Source organism: Heptranchias perlo, chromosome 2, assembly GCF_035084215.1.
Source record: "Heptranchias perlo isolate sHepPer1 chromosome 2, sHepPer1.hap1, whole genome shotgun sequence".
Lineage (NCBI taxonomy): Eukaryota > Metazoa > Chordata > Chondrichthyes > Hexanchiformes > Hexanchidae > Heptranchias > Heptranchias perlo.
This window is the reverse complement of record NC_090326.1, coordinates 169,492,411-169,517,737: the sequence shown is the minus strand read 5'-3', so window position 1 is coordinate 169,517,737 and position 25,327 is coordinate 169,492,411. Positions and strand designations below refer to the sequence as shown.

At 46.9% G+C, this 25,327-nt stretch overlaps 2 protein-coding genes across 4 annotated transcripts in view; both read right to left on the bottom strand.

The window, feature by feature from the left end:
* ppp1r16a (protein phosphatase 1, regulatory subunit 16A) overlaps positions 1–25,327 on the bottom strand; it is a 187,082-nt gene that overhangs the window by 30,709 nt on the left and 131,046 nt on the right. For both annotated transcript variants that reach the window (XM_067969143.1, XM_067969133.1), the window contains 2 exons: positions 15,849–15,974; positions 13,457–13,532 (listed from right to left, as the gene is read on the bottom strand). In XM_067969143.1, coding sequence (XP_067825244.1) covers positions 13,457–13,532; positions 15,849–15,974 — 202 coding nt within the window. The remainder of the gene's footprint in view (positions 1–13,456; positions 13,533–15,848; positions 15,975–25,327) is intronic.
* Positions 1–25,327, bottom strand: part of LOC137300050 (fucolectin-1-like) — a 433,112-nt gene that overhangs the window by 322,770 nt on the left and 85,015 nt on the right. The window contains exon 1 of one of the 2 annotated variants that reach the window (XM_067969155.1): positions 22,179–22,182. The exons of the other annotated variant lie outside the window; for it this stretch is intronic. The gene's annotated coding sequence lies outside the window, so the exon portion shown is untranslated. Of the gene's footprint in view, positions 1–22,178; positions 22,183–25,327 lie in introns of those variants that run through there. 2 annotated transcript variants of the gene reach the window in all.

Here is a 25,327-nt window from a genome sequence, read left to right as displayed (position 1 = left end):
AAACAAAGAACCAGCCAGCGAGGGCTGCCAGTCCCGATCGCTATCCAGCGACTCCTGTCGGAAGGTGCACGTGCGTGGATATCGGGCCAGCTGAGGATTGGAGCTGTAATTACATGGTATGAAAATTCAGCCGCACCCTTAGGCTTCAGGGAAATCCTACTGATTACAGATCCTGTATAGCTGATTGATGCTGAGGATTCCCAGCACCAGCTGGGCTACCCCCCACGTTAAGCGGTGCTGCGGTCTGACCCGAGCTGGCCGATGGAGGTCACTGACTGAGGACTCAGGTAACTGAAGCAGCAATTACTACCTTAGGGCAGCCGTTTAATCAATGGGCCATCGGTGATCAGGGCTGTATTATGGGATGGCCGTTTAATCAATGGGCCATCGGTGATCAGGGCTGTATTATGGGATGGCCGTTTAATCAATGGGCCATCGGTGATCAGGGCTGTATTATGGGATGGCCGTTTAATCAATGGGCCATCGGTGATCAGGGCTGTATTATGGGATGGCCGTTTAATCAATGGGCCATCGGTGATCAGGGCTGTATTATGGGATGGCTGTTTAATCAATGGGCCATCGGTGATCAGGGCTGTATTATGGGATGGCTGTTTAATCAATGGGCCATCGGTGATCGGGGCTGTATTATGGGATGGCCGTTTAATCCCAGTACAGGGATCGGAGATCAGGGCTGTATTATGGGATGGCCGTTTAATCCCAGTACAGGGATCGGAGATCAGGACTGTATTATGGGATGGCTGTTTAATCCCACTACAGGGATCGGAGATCAGGGCTGTATTATGGGATGGCCGTTTAATCCCAGTACAGGGATCGGAGATCAGGGCTGTATTATGGGATGGCTGTTTAATCCCAGTACAGGGATCGGAGATCAGGGCTGTATTATGGGATGGCCGTTTAATCCCAGTACAGGGATCGGAGATCAGGGCTGTATTATGGGATGGCCGTTTAATCCCAGCACAGGGATCGGAGATCAGGGCTCTATTTTTTTTATTCGTTCATAGGATGTGGGCGTCGCTGGCGAGGCCGGCATTAATTGCTCATCCCTAATTGCCCTTGAGAAGGTGGTGGTGAGCCGCCTTCTTGAACCGCTGCAGTCCGTGTGGTGAAGGTTCTCCCACAGTGCTGTTAGGAAGGGGATGGCTGTTTAATCCCAGTATAGGGTCCATCGGTGATCAGGGCTGCATTATGGGATAGGAACATAGGAACAGGAGTAGGCCATTCAGCCCCTCATGCCTGCTCCGCCATTTGATAAGATCATGGCTGATCTGTGCTCTAACTCCATATACCTGCCTTTGGCCCATATCCCTTAATACCTTTGGTTGCCAAAAAGCTATCTATCTCAGATTTAAATTTAGCAATTGAGCTGGTATCAATTGCCGTTTGCGGAAGAGAGTTCCAAACTTCTACCACCCTTTGTGTGTAGAAATGTTTTCTAATCTCGCTCCTGAAAGGTCTGGCTCTAATTTTTAGACTCTGCCCCCTACTCCTAGAATCCCCAACCAGTGGAAATAGTTTCCCTCTATCCACCCTATCCGTTCCCCATAATATCTTATAAACTTCAATCATATCACCCCTTAACCTTTGAAACTGAGAATACAACCCCAATTTAGAGTCATAGAGTTATACAGCACGGATAGAGGCCCTTCGGCCCATCGTGTCCGCGCCGGCCATCAAGCCCAGTCTAATCTAATCCCATATTCCAGCCTTGGATGCTATGGCATTTCAAGTGCTCATCCAAATGCTTCTTGAATGTTGTGAGGGTTCCTGCCTCCACAACCCTCTCAGGCAGTGAGTTCCAGACTCCAACCACCCTCTGGGTGAAAAAGTTCTTTCTCAAATCCCCTCTAAACCTCCCGCCTTTTACCTTGAATCTATGCCCCCTTGTTGTAGAACCCTCAACGAAGGGAAAAAGCTCCTTAGTATCCATCCTATCTATGCCCCTCATAATTTTGTACACCTCAATCATGTCCCCCCTCAGCCTCCTCTGCTCCAAGGAAAACAAACCCAATCTTCCCAGTCTCTCTTCATAGCTGAAGCGCTCCAGCCCTGGTAACATCCTGGTGAATCTCCTCTGCACCCTCTCCAAAGCGATCACATCCTTCCTGTAGTGTGGCGACCAGAACTGCACACAGTACTCCAGCTGTGGCCTAACCTAATTTGTGTAATCTCTCCTCATAACTTAACCCTTGAAGTCCGGGTATCATTCTAGTAAACCTACGCTGCACTCCCTCCAAGGCCAATATGTCCTTCCGAAGGTGCGGTGCCCAGAACTGCTCACAGTACTCCAGGTGCGGTCTAACCAGGGTTTTGTATAGCTGCAGCATAACTTCTGCCCCCTTGTACTCTAGTCCTCTAGATATAAAGGCCAGCATTCCATTAACCTTATTGATTATTTTCTGCACCTGTTCATGACACTTCAATGATCTATGTACCTGAACCCCTAAGTCCCTTTGGATATCCACTGTTTTTAACTTTACCATTCAGAAAGTACCCTGTTCTATCCTTTTTTGATCCACAGAGATTGTAATTCCAGGTCGATGATGTACACCAGATGGCTTGCTGTGAGCTGTACATGCACTCTTCTCATGCTGGAAAAGTACTGTGTGCCGTTAAGACAACAGTGGCTGGAAACCATGATAATTGGGATGAGCACATACCAAGGAGTGGAGAGTAAGGGCCGAAGGGAAAAGGTTAAATATGTGAAGGACAGGAGGATGCAAGATTCTCACGACAGACCTGGAGTAATCCAGTCTTCTAGAGGGATGAGTGCTCATGAGCATTCCTGTGTTCTAGTACAAGTGTGTAAGCTACACAGGGAGCTGCGAAAACTCTGCCCCCAGGGATTTCGTGATTTGTGCCAGCTCCCTGAAATTCCCGGTGGGTCTCCCATTGGTGAGTATGTAGATGTATTGCTTCCAAATGTTACGCTGCTGTCCTAATAAAGTATTGTGTTAGCTTATTCCAGTATTCCAGCCTTCTTTGGACGAAAGGACAGGCACTTACTCACAGCCCACCAGGCTGTGCGACGCTGCCTGAGCTGACATTCAATGCTGATCCCCCTCTCCAGCCAGTGTGACTGGGTAATGTTATTAGGAGGCAGGACTAATGACACAAAACTTGGAAGGGTAGTGAACAGTGAGGACAGTGATAGACTTCAAGAGAATATAGACTCTCCGGTAGCATGGGCGGACACGTGGCAGATGAAATTTAACGTAGAATAATGCTAAGTGATACATTTCAGTAGGAAGAACGAGGAGAGGCAGTATAAACTAGAGGGCACAATTCTAAAAGGGGTACAGGAACAGAGAGATCTGGGAGTATTTGTGCACAAATTGTTGAAGGTGGCAGGGCAGGTTGAGAAAGCGGTTAAAAAAGCATAAGGGATCCTGGGCTTTATAAATAGAGGCATAGAGTACAAAAGTAAGGAAGTCATGATAAACTTTTATAAAACACTGGTTCAGGCACAACTGGAGTATTGTGTCCAGTTCTGGGCACCGCACTTTAGGAAAGATGTGAAAGCCTTAGAGAGGGTGCAGAAGAGATTTACTAGAATGATTCCAGGGACGAGGGACTTTAGTTACGTGGATAGACTGGAGAAGCTGGGGTTGTTCTCCTTGGAACAGAGACAGTTGCCAAGGAGATTTGATAGAAGTATTCAAAATCATGAAGGGTCGAGATATAGTAGATAGAGACAAACTGTTCCCACTGCGGAAGGGTCAAGAACCATAGGACATAGATTTAAGGTGATTGGCAAAAGAACCAATGGTGACATGAGGAAAAACTTTTTTACACAGCGAGTGGTTAGGATCTGGAATGCACTGCCTGAGGGGGTGGTGGAGGCAGATTCAATCATGGCCTTCAAAAGGGAACTGGAAAAGTACTTGAAAGGAAAAAATTTGCAGGGAGGGGGAGTGGGACTAGCTGGATTGCTCTAGCATAGAGCCGGCGCGGGCTTGATGGGCCGAATGGCCTCCTTCCTTGCTGTAACCTTTCTATGATTCTGTTTCAAAAGGGAACAAGGGATAGACCGAGTAATTACAGGCCAGTCAGTCTAACCTCGGTGGAGGACAAATTATTGGTATCAATTCTGAGGGACAGCATAAATAGTCACTTAGAAAGGCACGGAGTAATCAAGGACAGTCAGCATGGATTTGTTAAGGGAAAGTCGTGTCTGACTAACTTGATTGAATTTTTTGAGGAGGTAATGAGTAGGGTTGATGAGCCATTTGATGAAGTCTACATGGATTTTAGCAAGGCTTTTGACAAAGTCCCACATGGCAGACTGGTCAAAAAACTACAAGCCCATGGGATCCAAGGGAGAGTGGCAAGCTGGATCCAAAATTGGCTCAATGGCATGAAGCAAAGGGTAATGGTCGGGTGATTTTGTGACTGGAAGGCTGTTTCCAGTGGGGTTCCACAGGGCTCAGTACTAGGTCCCCTTGTTTTTTGTGATATATATTAATTATTTGGACTTTTTTTTTATTCGTTCACGGGATGTGGGCGTCGCTGGCAAGGCCGGCATTTATTGCCCATCCCTAATTGCCCTCGAGAAGGTGGTGGTGAGCCGCCTTCTTGAACCGCTGCAGTCCGTGTGGTGACGGTTCTCCCACAGTGCTGTTAGGAAGGGAGTTCCAGGATTTTGACCCAGCGACAATGAAGGAACGGCGATATATTTCCAAGTCGGGATGGTGTGTGACTTGGAGGGGAACTTGCAGGTGGTGTTGTTCCCATGCGCCTGCTGCCCTTGTCCTTCTAGGTGGTAGAGGTCGCGGGTTTGGGAGGTGCTGTCGAAGAAGCCTTGGCGAGTTGCTGCAGTGCATCCTGTGGATGGTACACACTGCAGCCACAGTGCGCCGGTGGTGAAGGGAGTGAATGTTTAGGGTGGTGGATGGGGTGCCAATCAAGCGGGCTGCTTTATCTTGGATGGTGTCGAGCTTCTTGAGTGTTGTTGGAGCTGCACTCATCCAGGCAAGTGGAGAGTATTCCATCACACTCCTGACTTGTGCCTTGAAGATGGTGGAAAGGCTTTGGGGAGTCAGGAGGTGAGTCACTCGCCGCAGAATACCCAGCCTCTGACCTGCTCTCGTAGCCACAGTATTTATATGGCTGGTCCAGTTAAGTTTCTGGTCAATGGTGACCCCCAGGATGTTGATGGTGGGGGATTCGGCGATGGTAATGCCGTTGAATGTCAAGGGGAGGTGGTTAGACTCTCTCTTGTTGGAGATGGTCATTGCCTGGCACTTATCTGGCGCGAATGTTACTTGTCACTTATGTGAGCCCAAGCCTGGATGTTGTCCAGGTCTTGCTGCATGCAGGCTCGGACTGCTTCATTATCTGAGGGGTTGCGAATGGAACTGAACACTGTGCAGTCATCAGCGAACATCCCCATTTCTGACCTTATGATGGAGGGAAGGTCATTGATGAAGCAGCTGAAGATGGTTGGGCCTCGGACACTGCCCTGAGGAACTCCTGCAGCAATGCCCTGGGGCTGAGATGATTGGCCTCCAACAACCACTACCATCTTCCTTTGTGCTAGGTATGACTCCAGCCACTGGAGAGTTTTCCCCCTGATTCCCATTGACTTCAATTTTACTAGGGCTCCTTGGTGCCACACTCGGTCAAATGCTGCCTTGATGTCAAGGGCAGTCACTCTCACCTCACCTCTGGAATTCAGCTCTTTTGTCCATGTTTGGACCAAGGCTGTAATGAGGTCTGGAGCCGAGTGGTCCTGGCGGAACCCAAACTGAGCATCGGTGAGCAGGTTATTGGTGAGTAAGTGCCGCTTGATAGCACTGTCGACGACACCTTCCATCACTTTGCTGATGATTGAGAGTAGACTGATGGGGCGGTAATTGGCCGGATTGGATTTGTCCTGCTTTTTGTGGACAGGACATACCTGGGCAATTTTCCACATTGTCGGGTGGATGCCAGTGTTGTAGCTGTACTGGAACAGCTTGGCTCGAGGCGCAGCTAGTTCTGGAGCACAAGTCTTCAGCACTACAGCTGGGATGTTGTCGGGGCCCATAGCCTTTGCTGTATCCAGTGCACTCAGCCGTTTCTTGATATCACGTGGAGTGAATCGAATTGGCCGAAGACTGGCTTCCGTGATGGTGGGGATATCGGGAGGAGGCTGAGATGGATTATCCACTCGGCACTTCTGGCTGAAGATGGTTGCAAACGCTTCAGCCTTGTCTTTTGCACTCACGTGCTGGACTCCGCCATCATTGAGAATGGGGATGTTTGCAGAGCCTCCTCCTCCCGTTAGTTGTTTAATTGTCCACCACCATTCACGACTGGATGTGGCAGGACTGCAGAGCTTTGATCTGATCCGTTGGTTGTGGAATCGCTTAGCTCTGTCTATAGCATTTTGCTTCTGCTGTTTAGCATGCATGTAGTCCTGAGTTGTAGCTTCACCAGGTTGGCACCTCATTTTTAGGTACGCCTGGTGCTGCTCCTGGCATGCTCTTCTGCACTCCTCATTGAACCAGGGTTGATCCCCTGGCTTGTTGGTAATGGTAGAGTGAGGAATATGCCGGGCCATGAGGTTACAGATTGTGCTGGAATACAATTCTGCTGCTGCTGATGGCCCACAGCGCCTCATGGATGCCCAGTTTTGAGCAGCTAGATCTGTTCTGAATCTATCCCATTTAGCACGGTGGTAGTGCCACACAACACGTTGGATGGTGTCCTCAGTGCGAAGACGGGATTTCATCTCCACGAGGACTGTGCGGTGGTCACTCCTACCAATGCTGTCATGGACAGATGCATTTGCGACAGGTAGATTGGTGAGGACGAGGTCAAGTAAGTTTTTCCCTCGTGTTGGTTCGCTCACCACCTGCCGCAGGCCCAGTCTAGCAGCTATGTCCTTCAGGACTCGGCCAGCTCGGTCAGTAGTGGTGCTACCGAGCCACTCTTGGTGATGGACATTGAAGTCCCCCACCCAGAGTATATTTTGTGCCCTTGCTACCCTCAGTGCTTCCTCCAAGTGGTGCTCAACATGGAGGAGGACTGATTCATCAGCTGAGGGAGGACGGTAGGTGGTAATCAGCAGGAGGTTTCCTTGCCCATTTTTGACCTGATGCCATGAGATTTCATGGGGTCCAGAGTCAATGTTGAGGACTCCCAGGGCCACTCCCTCCTGACTGTATATCACTGTACCGCCACCTCTGGTGGGTCTGTCCTGCCGGTGGGACAGGACATACCCAGGGATGGTGATGGAAGAGTCTGGGACATTGGCTGAAAGGTATGATTCTGTGAGTATGGCTATGTCAGGCTGTTGCTTGACTAGTCTGTGGGACAGCTCTCCCAATTTTGGCACAAGTCCCCAGATGTTGGTAAGGAGGACCTTGCAGGGTCGACTGGGCTTGGTGTTTTGCCGTTGTCGTGTCCGGTGCCTCGTGGTCCGATGCCGGGTGGTCCGTCCGGTTTTATTCTTATTATGACTTTTCGTAGCGAGATTTTACAACTGAGTGGCTTGCTAGGCCATTTCAGAGGGCAATTAAGAATCAACCACATTACTGTGGGTCTGGAGTCACATATTGGCCAGACCGGGTAAGGGCGGCAGGCTTCCTTCCCTAAAGGACATTAGTGAACCAGATGGGTTTTTACGACAATCCGGTAGTTTCATGGCCATCATTACTGATACTAGTATTTTAATTCCAGATTTTTATTTAATTAATTGAATTTAATTAATTAATTGAATTTAAATTCGCCAGCTGCCGTGGCGGGATTTGAACTCATGACTCTGGATTTTAGTCCAGGCCTCTGGATTACTAGCCCAGCAACATAACCACTGTGCTACCGTACCCAATAGCATAGTGGTTATGTTACTGGGCTAGTAATCTAAGTGTAGGGGACATGATTAAGAAGTTTGCAGATGATACAAAAATTGGCCATGTGGTTGATGGTGAGGAGGAAAGCCGTAGACTGCAGGAAAATATCAATGGACTGGTCAGATGGGCAGAAAAGTGGCAAATGGAATTCAATCCAGAGAAGTGTGAGGTAATGCATTTGGGGAGGGCAAACAAGGCAAGGGAATACACAATAAATGGGAGGATACTGAAAAGTGTAAAGGAAGTGAGGGACCTTGGAGTGCATGTCCACAGATCCCTGAAGGTCGCAGGACAGGTAGATAAGGTGGTTAAGAAGGCAAATGGAATACTTTCCTTTATTAGCCGAGGCATAGAATATAAGAGCAGGGAGGTTATGCTGGAACTGTATAAAACACTAGTTAGGCCACAGCTTGAGTACTGTGTACAGTTCTGGTCACCACAATACAGGAAAGATGTGATTGCACTAGAGAGGGTGCAGAGGAGATTTACGAGGATGTTGCCAGGACTGGAGAATTTTAGCTATGAGGAAAGATTGGATAGGCTGGGGTTGTTTTCTTTGGAACAGAAGAAGCTGAAGGGTGATTTGATTGAGGTGTACAAAATTATGAGGGACCTAGATAGAGTGGATAGGAAGGACCTATTTCCCTTAGTGGAGGGGTCAATAACCAGGGGGCATAGATTTAAAGTGATTGGTAGAAGGATTAGAGGGGAGCTGAGGAGAAATGTTTTCCCCCAGAGGGTGGTGGGGGTTTGGAACTCACTGCCTGAGAGGGTGGGAGAGGCAGAAACCCCCAACTCATTTTAAAAGTACCTGGATGTGCACCTGAAGAGCCGTGACCTGCAGGGCTACGGACCAAGTGCTGGAAAGTGGGATTAGGCTGGGTGGCTCATATTCGGCCGGTGCAGACACGATGGGCCGAATGGCCTCCTTCTGTGCTGTAAATTTTCTATGATTCTAAGACTATCCCAGCTTCCAGACAACAAGTGAAGGGGAGCCTTTAAAAAAGAATCGTTGGTCCTACAGCTTTTCCTACCTCCTAACAACGGGTCCCAGCGGAAACCCCTAAGGAACCACATTGAGGAGATCCCCCCACCACCTCGTTGTGACCCAGCTCCCTTTACAACCACCTTCTACATCCTTCTCATGACTGAAATCGGGAGTTCAACTTGTGAGGAATCGCGGGCACAGACCCACGTCCCACCGCTCTGTGGTGCAGCATTCCCATGTCAGGCCTCCGAGCAGGAAGTTGCCGAGTAGCACTGGACTACACCAACCCAGCAGACGTGGAGGGAAAGGGCTGGGGTTTAGCTTGACAAGGGGATTAAGGCACTTTTTTTAATGTAAAAGATGAGGTGACATTCCAAAGGATTGTGAGAAGCCGCATACGGCGCACGCACCTTGATTTCCAAAAAAGGTCTCGCTCAAAGTACTGCACAAGGGTCTGTTTTACAAACTGAGGCCCTGTGGGTATAAAGGGTCCTTGGTACATGGACAAGTAACGATTGTATGAACAACACAACTTGCAAAAGAGTAACTAGGGAGAGAGTAGGGCCTCTTAAGGATCAACAAGGTCATCTATGTGCGGAACCACAAGAGATGGGTGAGATCCTGAATGAATATTTGACATCGGTATTTACGGTTGAGAAAGGCATGGATGTTAGGGAACTTGGGGAAATAAATAGTGATGTCTTGAGGAGTGTACATATTACAGAGAGGGAGGTGCTGGAAGTCTTAACGCGCATCAAGGTAGATAAATCTCCGGGACCTGATGAAATGTATCCCAGGACGTTATGGGAGGTTAGGGAGGAAATTGCGGGTCCCCTAGCAGAGATATTTGAATCATCCACCGCTACAGGTGAGGTGCCTGAAGATTGGAGGGTAGCAAATGTTGTGCCTTTGTTTAAGAAGGGCGGCAGGGAAAAGCCTGGGAACTACAGACCAGTGAGCCTGACATCTGTAGTGGGTAAGTTGTTAGAGGGTATTCTGAGAGACAGGATCTACGGGCATTTGGAGAGGCAGGGACTAATTAGGAACAGTCAGCATGGTTTTGTGAGAGGAAAATCATGTCTCACGAATTTGATTGAGTTTTTTGAAGGGGTAACCAAGAAGATAGATGAGGGCTGTGCAGTGGACGTGGTCTACATGGACTTCAGCAAAGCATTTGACAAGGTACCGCATGGTAGGTTGTTGCATAAGGTTAAATCTCATGGGATCCAAGGTGAGGTAACCAATTGGATACAACATTGGCTTGACGACAGAAGACAGAGGGTGGTTGTAGAGGGTTGTTTTTCAAACTGGATGCCTGTGTCCAGCGGTGTGCCTCAGGGATCGGTGCTGGGTCCGCTGTTATTTGTTATTTATATTAATGATTTGGATGAGAATTTAGGAGGCATGGTTAGTAAGTTTGCAGATGATACCAGGATTGGTGGTATTGTGGACAGTGAAGAAGGTTATCTAGGATTGCAACGGGATCTTGATAAATTGGGCCAGTGGGCCGATGAATGGCAGATGGAGTTTAATTTAGATAAATGTGAGGTGATGCATTTTGGGAGATCGAATCGGGCCAGGACCTACTCCGTTAATGGTAGGGCGTTGGGGAGAGTTATAGAACAAAGAGATCTAGGAGTACAGGTTCATAGCTCCTTGAAAGTGGAGTCACAGGTGGATAGGGTGGTGAAGAAGGCATTCGGCATGCGTGGTTTCATTGGTCAGAACATTGAATGCAGGAGTTGGGATGTCTTGTTGAAGTTGTACAGGGCATTGGTGAGGCCACACTTGGAGTACTGTGTACAGTTCTGGTCACCCTACTATAGAAAGGATATTATTAAACTAGAAAGAGTGCAGAAAAGATTTACTAGGATGCTACCGGGACTTGATGGTTTGACTTATAGGGAGAGGTTAGACAGACTGGGACTTTTTTCGCTGGAGAGTAGGAGGTTAAGGGGTGATCTTATAGAAGTCTATAAAATAATGAGGGGCATAGATAAGGTAGATAGTCAAAATCTTTTCCCAAAGGTAGAAGAGTCTATAACGAGGGGGCACAGATTTAAGGTGAGAGGGGAGAGATACAAAAGGGTCCAGAGGGGCAATTTTTTCACTCAAAGGGTGGTGAGTGTCTGGAACGAGCTGCCAGAGGCAGTAGTAGAGGCGGGTACAATTTTGTCTTTTAAAAAGCATTTGGACAGTTACATGGGTAAGATGGGTATAGAGGGATATGGGCCAAGTGCAGGAAATTGGGACTAGCTTAGTGGTATAAACTGGGCGACATGGACATGTTGGGCCGAAGGGCCTGTTTCCATGTTGTAACTTCTATGATTCTATGATATCCCGCCTTTAACATAGTAAAACATCCCAAGGCACTTCACAGGAGCGATTATCAGACAAAATTTGACACTGAGCCACATAAGGAGATATTAGGACAGGTGACCAAAAGCTTGGTCAAAGAGGTAGGTTTTAAGGAGCGTCTTAAAGGAAGGAGTGAGGTTATAGCGAGTTACAGCAAAACGACAAGGACAGAAACAGGCCATTCGGCCCAACATGTCCATGCCAGTGTTTATGCACCACACGAGCCTCCTCCCTCTCTACTGCATCTCACCCTATCAGCATATCCTTCTATCCTTTCTCCCTCGTGTGTTTATCTAGCTTCCCCTTAAATGTATCTATGCTATTTGTTTCAACTGCTCCTCGTGGTAGCGAATTTCACAATCTCACCACTCTTTGGGTAAAAAAAGGTTTCTCCTGAACTCCCAATTGGATTTATTAGTGACTATTTTATATTTATGACCCTAGTTCTGGTCTCCCTCGCAAGTGGGAAAATTTTCTCTACGTCTACCCTATCAAATCCTTTCATTATCTTAAAGACCTCTATCAGGTCACCCCTCAGTCTTCTCTTTTCTAGAGAGATGGAGAGGTTTAGGGAGGGAATTCCAGAGCTTAGAGCCCAGGCAGCTGAAGGCACGGCCACCAATGGTGGAGCGATGAAAATCGGGGATGCGCAAGAGGCCAGAATTGGAGGAGCGCGGAGATCTCGGAGGGTTGTAGGGCTGGAGGAGGTTACAGAGATAGGGAGGGGCGAGGGCCATGGAGGGATTTAAAAACAAGGATGAGATTTTAAAAAATGAATGGAAGTAAAAGGTCAGGTGCAGTCGGGGGTTTAGGGGGAACGAGGGTGTCCCAGGGGTCTGTGCAGGGACCCTTCCTGCTCCTGGTATACATCAGTGACCTGGAATTACAATCTCCGGGGAAAGTAGTTAAATTCACAGGAGACACCAAGCTAGGAGTGACTGGATTCAGGAGAGTAAGCAGAACTGATGAAACTGTAAGAACAAGGATTCAGCACGGTAATAACAATGTTACAACTAAACGGCAGAACTGCTGAGACTGTAAGGCCATGTTGATACCGCAGGAACACGGTGAGATAACGTTGGTACTGTCAGAACACGATGATGGACAATGTTGCAGAAATTACTGAATCGCCAGTTCACTCACTAATCACAAAACCAGGACCCTTACAGAAAGTGGAGAAAAACAACTCCAATGGTAGCAAACAACATTTCCTTATTTGGTAATAACTCGAGCTACCCCCTGACGATATAAAGGAGGACGAGCTCAGAAGGAAGAGAGGAGAATGACAAGGTGTCGATGCAGAGTATCTAAGTGCACGGGGCTGAGAACTATCTTCAAGGCAACGTCGCTGTACAAGGAAGACAGTCAGTCTGGTTCTCTCGGAACAAAAGGCCTGATCGACCCACATTCTGAACTGTACTCCGCAGTCGTAAGCATTAACCCTTTGACTGTATACTATTGTCGTTCGATAACGGAGTAAACCAGCTTGTTTAAATATAAGTTGGTCTCTGTTGTCTCACCTCGGGGTCTTATGAACACGTGAAATACTTTACACGGCCAAAATCTTACGCTGGGAGTGTTGATGGGGTTTGCTGAGGAGGTTCAGAGAGACCATGGAGTGCTCGCTGACCACAGCTCACTATGTCTAAGCAGCGCGAGAGGTGGTATTAAACACAAATGTAAGGAATCTTACAACACCAGGTTATAGTTCAACAAATTTATTTTAAAATCACAAGCTTTTGGAGATTATCCCCTTCGTCAGGTGAATGAGTGAAAAGGTTCTCAAATCGCATATCTTATATTAGGCTGGGACAGCATCACACCAATCAAAAGGTGTCGTTGTTGTTCAAACAGGCCAGTCACGGAGAACAGCACGTCCCAGTACACTGGATATACATTGTGTCAATTACACAGACAGACAGAAAGAAACCCAAATGGCAGATTTGAGAACCTTTCACTCATTCACCTGACGAAGGGGATTATCTCCGAAAGCTTGTGATTTTAAAATAAATTTGTTGGACTATAACCTGGTGTTGTAAGATTCCTTACATTTGTCCACCCCAGTCCATCACCGGCATCTCCACATCATGTATTAAACACAGAACAGGATACTGGGTTAAATTCCAATAGATTCGGCCTATATGTCTGTCCTTGGTGTGGGAGAGCTGAGTGCCATACTGAGATTTTGCCGGGATGTGTATATGACATGCTGCCAGGTGTAAATATAATGTGACAGTTTCTCAATAGTGCCTCGTACCTATTGGAGTCTCGTCCAGGAAGGATCTGGCGTTCAGACTGGCTCCATGGCCCACCAGCAGTTCCACCATATGACCCTGCAAAAGACGGAGGAGATCATTACTAAAACCGTGTACTCAAATCACGGGCCGCACTGCTCCGCTCAGGAGATTAACCCCCGTCACACAACGGATTCTGTTCCTGACAGGGATTGTGCTGTACTTTTCGATATTACGCACCATTAGCAACTTGCTGTGGCCAGAGTCAGTCCTAACACGGACACAGGTCTCACAGACATGACCGATGTTACCCCTGGGATCACAGTAAGACCTGGTCAACAGTGAACGAGTCACAGATTTAACACAGGCCCGAACGCATTTGAGTTGAGCATCTGCACAACCTCCAGGGCCCTTTCATTCACGGCCCACAGGAAAAAAAACACTCAGCACCAGCACCGTAACCGAGAAAAACCGAAACGGTGTCGCACAGCCGGAGAAACTTTCCAACCATCAATTACTGTTAGGGAATGACTCCACCCAGACAGCTGATTGCCTCATTATATGAGAGGGAGCACACTCACCCAACCCCTCGTTACACAACACATCGTCCCCACAGCTCATCTCCATCGTTACAGGACACACTCACCCAACCCCTCGTTACACAACACATCGTCCCCACAGCTCATCTCCATCGTTACAGGACACACTCACCCAACCCCTCGTTACACAACACATCGTCCCCACAGCTCATCTCCATCGTTACAGGACACACTCACCCAACCCCTCGTTACACAACACATCGTCCCCACAGCTCATCTCCATCGTTACAGGACACACTCACCCAACCCCTCGTTACACAACACATCGTCCCCACAGCTCATCCCCATCGTTACAGGACACACTCACCCAACCCCTCGTTACACAACACATCGTCCCCACAGCTCATCCCCATCGTTACAGGACACACTCACCCAACCCCTCGTTACACAACACATCGTCCCCACAGCTCATCCCCATCGTTACAGGACACACTCTCCCCACAGCTCATCCCCATCGTTACAGGACACACTTACCCAACCCCTCGTTACACAACACATCTTCCCCACAGCTCATCCCCATCGTTACAGGACACACTCTCCCCACAGCTCATCCCCTTCGTTACAGGACACATGTTCCCCACAGCTCATCCCCCTCGTTACAGGACACACTCTCCCCACAGCTCATCCCCCTCGTTACAGGACACACTCTCCCCACAGCTCATCCCCCTCGTTACAGGACACATCTTCCCCACAGCTCATCTCCCTCGTTACAGGACACACTCTCCCCACAGCTCATTCCCCCTGGTTACAGGACACACTCTCCCCACAGCTCATCCCCTTCGTTACAGGACACACTCTCCCCACAGCTCATCCCCCTCGTTACAGAACACATCTTCCCCACAGCTCATCCCCCTCGTTACAGGACACACTCTCCCCACAGCTCATCCCCCTGGTTACAGGACACACTCTCCCCACAGCTCATCCCCTTCGTTACAGGACACATCTTCCCCACAGCTCATCCCCCTCGTTACAGAACACATCTTCCCCACAGCTCATCCCCCTGGTTACAGGACACACTCTTCCCACAGCTGATCCTTTCATCAAAGTGATGTAAAGAAGCAATGTTAATCCATTTCCCTGTCCCCAGATGTACTGACCTGCCCCCGGGTGCGCTGGCCTGCCCCCAGATGCACTGACCTGCCCCCAGATGTACTGACCTGCCCCCGGATGTACTGACCTGCCCCCGGATGTGCTGACCTGCCCCCGGATGTGCTGACCTGCCCCCGGATGTACTGACCTGCCCCCGGATGTACTGACCTGCCCCCGGATGTACTGACCTGCCCCCGGATGTACTGACCTGCCCCCGGATGTGCTGACCTGCCCCCGGATGTGCTGGCCTGCCCCCAGATGAGCTGGCCTGCCCCCAGATGAGCTGGCCTGCCCCCAGATGAGCTGGCCTGCCCCCAGATGCGCTGGCCTGCCCCAGATGTACTGGCTTGCCCCGGGGTGCGCTGGCCTGCCCCCGGATGTACCGGCCTGTCCCCAGGTGCACTGGCCTGTCCCCAGATGCACTGGCCTGTCCCCAGATGTACTGGCCTGTCCCCAGGTGCACTGGCCTGTCCCCAGATGTACTGGCCTGTCCCCAGGTGCACTGGCCTGTCCCCAGATGTACTGGCCTGTCCCCAGATGCACTGGCCTGTCCCCAGATGCACTGGCCTGCCCCCGGATGTACTGACAGGTCCCCAGATGTACTGGCCTGTCCCCAGATGGACTGACCTGTCCCCAGATGTACTGACCTGTCCCCAGATGTACTGGCTTGCCCCGGGGTGCGCTGGCCTGCCCCCGGATGTACCGGCCTGTCCCCGGATGTACTGACCTGTCCCCAGCATGCTGCGGCATGCAGCGGTTCCCAACCATCGCAGTCCTTCAAGTCCACTTTAGCTTTGTGCCTCAGCAGCAGTTCAGCAGCTTCTGTGTACCCATTCGCTGCCGCAATATGGAGCTGCTCAACAGGAGAAAAATAGGCACTGACGTGATGTGATATATCTATATCTCATTCAAAAATATCCTTTCTGAGCATTTACTTCTATAAAGCCTTAATTGCTTTTCTTTTGTCACACATATGTCAATCTTGCACATTATAAATTCCTATGTCCACACTGATAATGGAAAGCGACCTCTGTAAACCCAATTTGGTCACTGGGTGACTTTTATCTACTGAATTCAATTTTTTAAATGGCTTCATTAAAGTTTTTACTTGAAAGCCTCGGCCACTCCCAAAAGCCCAGGGCGGGGCTGGTTAATTTTGCCCAGAGATGTGACACTATGAGCTGAATTTGGATTGTGTGGTCTGAGCATGTGCATTGTGCCTCATGTCCCAGTATACACGAGTACCGTTCAGTCAGCTGCACTGATGGAATATTCTTCTTCAGTTTCTAGCAGTTAGTGCTCAATTATTTCCCAAAATTATATGAAGAAAAACTAGAGGGCAATTTTCAAAAGCTTTATTCAGGTGCAGTTTATTTGAGAGTTTTTAAAAAGAGAGGTTGTTTTTGTGTGCGCGAGGGAGAAAAATAACAGTGTATTGACTACCCACATGTTGTTACTTTGTTTTGTGTTCTAGAAATTTGAGAATACATATTAAGCTAATAGAGAGAGAGAGAGAAAGAATATTATTTCTTACACTAATGACAGTGGAAATTTGAAGCCAATTTTGTGTTTTGTTGATTGTTAGAAAAGGTAAATGCTAATTGCTTATATCTGTGAGAAAGAGATTCTAATTGACAACAATTATGAGATAGACAGAGTGTGATGGGGAGGGGAAGAGAGAGAAAGTGTTAGGGAGAGAGTGCTCGGGAGAGTGTGTGAGTTAGGGGAGAGAGGGAACGTGTTAGGGAGAGAGAGAGTGCTAGGGAGAGAGTATGTGTTAGGGGAGAGAGAATTTTAGTGGGGGAGAGAGGGAAAGTGTGTGTGTTAGAGGGGAGAGAAGGAGTGTTAGGAGGTAGAGAGAGAGATGGAGTGTGTATTAGGGGAGAGAGCGTGGGGGTTGGGGAGAGAAAGAGAGCGTGTGAGGGAGGGAAAGCAGAAGAAGAGACAAGAGAGCAACAGCAGCCCAAAGACAGCAGAGGCAGGTAAGAGAGAGTCGGTAGTCTCCAATTTATTATATGCTGCACCAGAGGAGATTGGGAGATTATTATTAACCAATGAATCCTCGGACTGGTCTAGAGTATCGCCATGGGAAATCGACTACTTACGGCCACACCTACAAAATTTAACTTCAGGTTTTTGTCATACGTCTGATATTTGTGATTATAATGTGACTAATCAAAGATTATAATGTAATATCCTACTATTATAATGATTGTGATAAACCAATGATGTTGTGATAAAACAATATTATAATGTTGTCAATGATTGTGATGAATAAATTATGTGATAAATCAGTGATTATGTGATAAATCAGTGATTATAATGTGATAAATCAGTGATTATTAGGTGATAAATCAGTGATTATTAGGTGATAAATCAGTGATTACAACGTGATAAATCAGTGATTATTAGGTGATAAGTGATTATGAAGTTCACTCTGGCCATCTCATTAATGATATAGACCACAATAAATGTTCTATATAAATGAAAGTTAACATAAAAATATCCCAAGGCTCTTCACGAAGGCATCTGTAAAATGGATGCTGAGCTGGGAAAGGAGAGATTATAAGCGTTGACCCAACAGCTTGATCGAAGAGATGAGTTTTGAGGAGGTCTGTAAAAGGGAAACAGAGATAGAGAGGTAGGGAATTCTAGGGCCTAGGACCCAGGCAGCTGAAGGCACGGCCGCCAATGGTGGAGCGATTAAAATCGGGGATGCGCAAGAGGCAAGAATTGGAGGAGCGCAGAGATCTCGGAGGGTTGCAGGGCTGGAGGAGGTTACAGAGATAGGGAGTGACGAGGCCATGGAGGGATTTGAAAACAAGGATGAGAATTTTAAAATCGAGGCATTGCCGGACTGGGAGCCAATGTAGGTCAGCGAGCACAGGGCTGATGGGAGAACGGGGCTTGGTGCGGGACAGGTTGGGGGCAGCAGAGTTTTAGACAAACTAGAGATTATGGAGGCCAGCAAGGAGAGCATTGGGATAGTCAAGTCTGGAGGTAACAAAGGCATGGATGAAGGCTTCAGTGGCAGAGGTAGGAATGGAGGCATGCAGTGATAGAGGTGGAAGCATGCTCCCTTTGTGATGGAGAGGATATGGGACCTGAATACACATGACCAACATGTTAATGATCACATACCACAATGTATCATATTAATGAGAATATAATTCTCCTTAAAGCAGAGGTTAAGGGGAGATTTGATAGAGGTGTTCAAAACCATGAAGGGTTTTGATAGAGTAAATAATGAGAAACTGTTTTCAGTGGCAGAAGGTCGGTAACGAGAGGACTCAGATTTAAGGTGATTGGCAAAAGAACCAGAGGGGAGATGCAGGGCTATGGGGATAGGGCGGGGGAGTGGGACTAGCTGGATTGCTCTTCCATAGAGCCGGCATGGACTTGATGGGCCGAATGGCCTGCTTTCGTGGTGTAACTTTTCTATGATTTTTCTATTTCTATGAGATGAGGAGAATTTTTTTATGCAGTGAGTTGTAATGATCTGGAATGCACTGTCTGAAAGGGCAGTGGAAGCAGATTCAATAGTAACTTTCAAAAGGGAATTGGATAAATACTTGAAGGGGAAAAATTTTCAGGGCTATGAACATAGGAACAGGAGTAGGCCATTCAGCCCCGAGTCTGTTCCACCATTCAGTGAGATCATGGCGGATCTATATCCTAACACTATCCATCTGCCTGAGCTCCATATCCCTAAATATCCTCGGTTAGCCAAAATCTATCAATCTCAGATTTAAAATTACTATTTGAGCTAGCATCTACTGCTTTTTGTGGGAGAGAGTTCCACATTTCTACCATCCTTTGTGTGAAGAAGTGTCTCCTAACTTCTCTCCTGAATGGCCTGGCTTTGATTTTAAGGTTATATCCCCTTGTCCTAGACTCCCCCATCAGCGGAAGAAGTTTCTCTCTATCTACCCTATCAATTCCTTTCAAAATCCTAAAAACCTCAATCAAATCATCCCTTAACCTTCTATATTCCAGGGAATACAAGCCTGGTTTATGTAATCTCTCCTCATAATCTAACCCTTGGTGCCCTGGTGACATTCTGGTGAATCTACGCTGTGCTCCTTCCAAGGCCTTTCTAAGGTGTCGTTCCCAGAACTGTACACAGTGCTCCAGAGATGGTCTAATCAGGGATTTGTAAAGCTAAAGCAAAACTTCCTCCCCTTTATATTCTAGCCCTCTAGTTATAAAGGTTAACATTCCATTAATCTTTTCGATTATTTTTTTGTACCTGACTGCTACATTTTAGTGATCCGTGTACAGGGACCCCTAAATCTCTTTGGACCCTCACTGTTCCGAGCTTTTCACCATTTAAAAAATACTCGGATCGATCCTTCTTTGGTCCAAAGTGGATGACCTCACACTTACCTACGTTGAAATCCAACTGCCACAGTTTTGCCCACCCACTTAATCTATCAATGTCCCTTTGTAATTTTATGCTCCAGTCTACACTACTTACTATGCCGCCGGCCAAACTTGAATATCTGGCTCTCTATTGTGTTATCTAAGACATTAATAAATATAGTGAATATTTGAGGCCTCAGCACAGGTCCTTGTGGGACACCACTAGTCACTTCCTTCCAATTCGAGTACATACCCATTATCCCCACTCTCTGTCTTCTACCGCCTAACCAATCTCCTAACCAGGTCAATAATTTGCCTTCAATTCCATGAGGTTTAATTTTAGCTAACAGTCTCTTATGTGGAACCTTACTGAATGCCTTCTGGAAGTCCATATAACCCACATCCATAGACATTCTCCTGTCCATTACTTTAGTTACTTCCTCAAAAACTCAATTAGGTTTGTTAGACATGAGCTACTCTTTACAAATCCATGTTGGCTCTCTCTAATCAGCTCAAAATTCTCTAAGTGCTCAGTCACGCTGTCCTTAATTATAGATTCCAATAACTTCCCCACAACAGATGTTAGACTAACAGGTCTATATATTCCCTGGTTTCTCTCTCACCTTTCTTAAATAATACAATAATGCAATTTTCCAATCTAAAGGGACAATTCCTGAATCGAGAAAGCTTTGGAAGATTATGGCTAAAGCATCTGCAATTTCCTCACCTACTGCCTTTAAAACCCTGGGGTGGAAACCGTCAGGTCCTGGGATTGGTCAGTCTTTAGTGCCATTGTTTTTTCTAATACTGTTTTCTTGCTTACTTTAACTTTAGTGAGTTCCAGTCCTTGATTCATTATTAGTTTCCCTGGAATGTCAGGTATATTATCCTCTTCCTCTACTGTGAACACGGACACAAAGTAATTATTTAACAAGTCTGCCATTTCCTTATTTTCATCTGCAGTATTACCCACACCTGTTTTTAAAAGGGCCAAATTACCCCTGACTACCCTTTTTCTTCTAATACAATTGTAAAAACCTTTTGTGTTAATCTTGATATCCCTCGTAAGTTTCTTTTCCTATTCCCTTTTTGTAGCTCTGACTATCTTTTTTGTCTTCCTTTGCTGTTATTTAAATCTCTCCCAGTTCCCCTGGATTTACACTATTCTTTGCACTTTTGTATGCTCTTTCCTTTAGTTTTATGTTACCTCTTTTGTCGACCATGGTAAGTAGAGCTCTTGCCCCTTAGGGGTATATAACGGTCCTGTATTAATCTAAATTATTTTTTGAGCACCTCCCATTGTTTTACAACAATAACATCTCCTATTTATATCCCGCCTTTAACATAGTAAAACGTCCCAAGGTGCTTCACAGGAGCGATTTTCAAACAAATTTTGACACCGAGCCACATAAGGAGATATTAGGACAGGTGACCAAAAGCTTGGTCAAAGAGGTAGGATTTAAGGAGCGTCTTAAAGGAGAGAGAGGCGGAGAGGTTTAGGGAGGGAATTCCAGAGCTTAGGGCCCAGGCAGCTGAAGGCACGGCCGCCAATGGTGGAGCGATTAAAATCGGGGATGCACAAGAGGCCAGAATTGGGGGAGTGCAGAGATCTCGGAGGGTTGTAGGGCTGGAGAAGGTTGTAGGGAGGGGCGAGGCCATGGAAGGCTTTGAAAACAAGGGTGAGAATTTTAAAATCGAGGCGTTCCCGGAACGGGAGCCAATGTAGGTCAGCGAGCACAGCGGGGTAAGGGGTAAACGGGACTTGGTGCAAGTTAGGATATGGGCAGCAAAGTTTTGGATGAGCTCAAGTTTATGGAGGGTGGAAGATGGGAGGCCGGCCAGGAGAGCATTGGAATAGTCGAGTCGAGAGGTAACAAATCCGACAACAGTTTTGATCAGTTTTGCTGTCGTCAGTCTCTGTCTCATCCCGTTAAAGTTAGCTGTTCCAAAATCTAGAATCTTAGTAACTTTGTTAAGTTCCTCCTTTTCAAACCTAACACTGAATTCGATCATATTATGATCATTGTTAGATACATGTTCCCTTACTGTTAATTATTAACCAAGTCTGGCTCATTACTCATTACTAAATCTAGTATGGCCTACCCTCTTGTTGGTTCTAGAACATATTGCTCCAGAAAACTATCTTGAAAGCACTCAAGAAATTCACCTTTCTGATTTGAGCTACTCTGCTCTTCCCAGTCTATGTGGAAATTAAAGTCTCCCATTAAAACAACTCTGCTTTTGCTACAAGCCTCTCTAATGTCTGAATTAATACATTCTGCAACTTCATTGCTGCTATCAGGAGGCCTGCAGACAACTCCCATTACAGTTTTAAATCCTCTCTTATTCCTCAATTCTGACCAGAGAGTCTCTGCTGATTGCTTTCCCTTAGCTATATGCTCCCTCACTAATGTTGTGGTCTTACCTTTAATCAATAAGGCTACCCCATCTCCTCTTCCAGTTTCCCTATCCTTTCCAAAGACCGTATTTAAGGCTTAATTTATTTTTGCTTGGTTTAAGTTAATCTAATAAATTAAGGCATGGCAGGGCAGCTCAGACCCGTGGAATGCACGACCTGTGCCATGTGGGAACTCCAGGACGCTTCCCGTGTCCTGGACAACCACATGTGCAGGAAGTGTCGTCAGCTGGTGGAGCTCGAGCAGCAGCTGGCGTCAGTGAAGTGCATCCGCGAGGCTGAGAGTTTCATGCATAGCACGTTTCAGGAGGTGGTCACCCCGCAGATTAAGAGAGTGCAGGCAGAGAGGGACTGGGCGACCGCCAGACAGACAAGGACGACCAGGCAGGTAGCGCAGGAGTCCCCTGAGGGCATCTCACTCTCCAACCAGTATTCAGTTCTGGGTACTGGTGGGGGAGAGGGTTCCTCTGGGGAGTGCAGCCAGAGCCAAGACCAGAGCACTATGGGTGGCTCAGCTGTACAGGAGGGGGAGGAGAAAGGTCGAGAGAGCAATTGTGATAGGGGATTCTATAGTTAGGGGAACAGACAGGCGTTTCTGCGGCCGCAAACGCGATTCCAGGATAGTATGTTGCCTCCCTGGTGCCAGGGTCATGGATGTCACTGAGCGGCTACAGGACATTCTGAAGGGGGAGGGTGAACAGCCAGAGGTCATGGTACATATCGGTACCAACGACATAGGTAAAAAGAGGGATGAGGTCCTGCAGGCAGAATATAAGGAGTTAGGAAATAAGTTAAAAAGTAGGACCTCAAGGGTAGTAATCTCAGGATTACTCCCAGTGCCACGTGCTAGTGAATATAGGAACAGGAGAATAGACAGGGTGAATGCATGGCTGGAGGGTTGGTGCAGGAGGGAGGGATTTAGATTCCTGAGGAATTGGGACCGATTCTGGGGAAGGTGAGGACCTGTACAAGCGGGACGGGTTGCACCTCAACAGATCTGGGACTAATATCCTCGCAGGGGGGTTTGCTACTGCTGTTGGGGAGGGTTTAAACTAGAGAGGCAGGGGGATGGGAACCTGAGCGGGGAGTCAGAAGAGAGTAAAGTTGAGAGCAGCAAGAGAGGGTAGGACCCGGGGGAAATTTACAATACAAATAGTTGTTCAAGACCAAGTGAAAGGGAAAAGCGTACAGTAGCAGAAAGAGAGTGTACTTTAGGCACTACAGATAAAGTGAAAACTAGAAGGTGTAAAGCGATTAACCCAGCATCAAAGCTGAAGGACAGGCTAGGGTCTGTGGCCCAACTAAGAGTTCTATATACAAATGCACAGAGTATAAGGAATAAATTAAATGAACTACAGGTTCAAATTCAAATTGGAGGGTATGACATGATAGCTATTACTGAGACATGGCTGCAGGATGGTCAGGATTGGGACTGATGATCAGTGGGCAATGTTTAAAGAAACATTTAACGTGATACAGAATCGGTTTATACCCGAGGGGCAAGAACTCTACTTGCCAAAAAAAACAGCCATGGACAACTAAAGAGGTAAGAGACAGTATAAGACATAAGGAAAGGGCATACGAAAAGGCAAAAAATGACACAGATCCTGGCGAATGGGAAAGATACAAAGATCAACAAAGGGTCACAAAACAGATAGTAAGAGCTACAAAAAGAGAGTATGAAAAGAAACTTGGAAGGGATATCAAAACCAATTCGAAGAACTTTTATAGTTATATTAGAAAAAAGAGGGTGGTCAGGAGCAGTGTTGGCCCCTTAAAAACTGAAAGTGGGGATATTGTCATTGACAATGGGGAAATGGCGGACATGTTGAATAATTACTTTGCGTCAGTATTTACAGTAGAAAAAGAGGATAGCATGTTGGAAATCCCAAGAAAACTAATATTGAATTGAGGACAGGGACTTGATAAAATTAACATAAGTAAAGCAACAGTAATGAAGAAAATAATAGCACTAAAGAGTGACAAATCCCCAGGACCAGATGGTTTCCATCCCAGGGTTTTAAAGGAAGTAGGTGAGCACATTGCGGATGCCCTAACTATAATCTTTCAAAGTTCTCTAGATTCAGGAACTGTCCCTCTAGATTGGAAAATTGCACATGTCACTCTGCTTTTTAAGAAAGGAGAGAGAGGGAAACCAGGGAATTATAGACCAGTTAGCCTAACATCTGTTGTGGGGAAAATGCTGGAGTCTATAATTAAGGATAGGGTGACTGAACACCTCGAGAATTTTCAGTTAATCAGAGAGAGCCAGCATGGATTTGTGAAAGGTAGGTCGTGCCTGACAAACCTGATTGAGTTTTTTGAAGAGGTGACTAAAGTAGTGGACAGGGGAATGTCAATGGATGTTATTTATATGGACTTCCAGAAGGCATTTGATAAAGTCCCACATAAGAGACTGTCAGCTAAGATTGAAGCCCATGGAATCGAGGGAAAAGTACGGACTTGGTTAGGAAGTTGACTGAGTGAAAGGCGACAGAGAGTAGGGATAATGGGAAGGTACTCACATTGGCAGGATGTGACTAGTGGAGTTCCGCAGGGATCTGTCTTGGGGCCTCAATTATTCACAATATTTATTAACGACTTAGATGAAGGCATAGAAAGTCTCATATCTAAGTTTGCCAATGACACAAAGATTGGTGACATTGTAAGCAGTGTAGGTGAAAACGTAAAATTACAAACGGATATTGATAGATCAGGTGAATGGGCAAAACTGTGGCAAATGGAATTCAATGTAGACAAATGTGAGGTCATCCACTTTGGACCGAAAAAGGATAGAACAGGGTACTTTCTAAATGGTAAAAAGTTAAAAACAGTGGATGTCCAAAGGGACTTTGGGGTTCAGGTACATTGATCATTGAAGTTTTTTTTTTATTTGTTCATGGGATGTGGGCGTCGCTGACGAGGCCAGCATTTATTGCCCATCCCTAATTGCCCTCGAGTGTCATGAACAGGTGCAGAAAATAATCAATAAGGCTAATGGAATGCTGGCCTTTGCATCCAGAAGACTGGAGTACAAGGGGGCAGAAGTTATGCTGCAGCTATACAAAACCCTGGTTAGACCGCACCTGGAGTACTGTGAGCAGTTCTGGGCACCGCACCTTCGGAAGGACATATTGGCCTTGGAGGGAGTGCAGCGTAGGTTTACTAGAATGATACCCGGACTTCAAGGGTTAAGTTACGAGGAGAGATTACACAAATTGGGGTTGTATTCTCTAGAGTCTAGAAGGTTAAGAAGTTTATAAGATATTAAGGGGAACAGATAGCTTGGATAGAGAGAAATTATTTCCGCTGGTTGGGGATTCTAGGAGTAGGGAGCACAGTCTAAAAATTAGAGCCAGACCTTTCAGGAGTGAGATTAGAAAATACTTCTACACACAAAGTTTAGAACTCTCTTCCACAAACGGCAG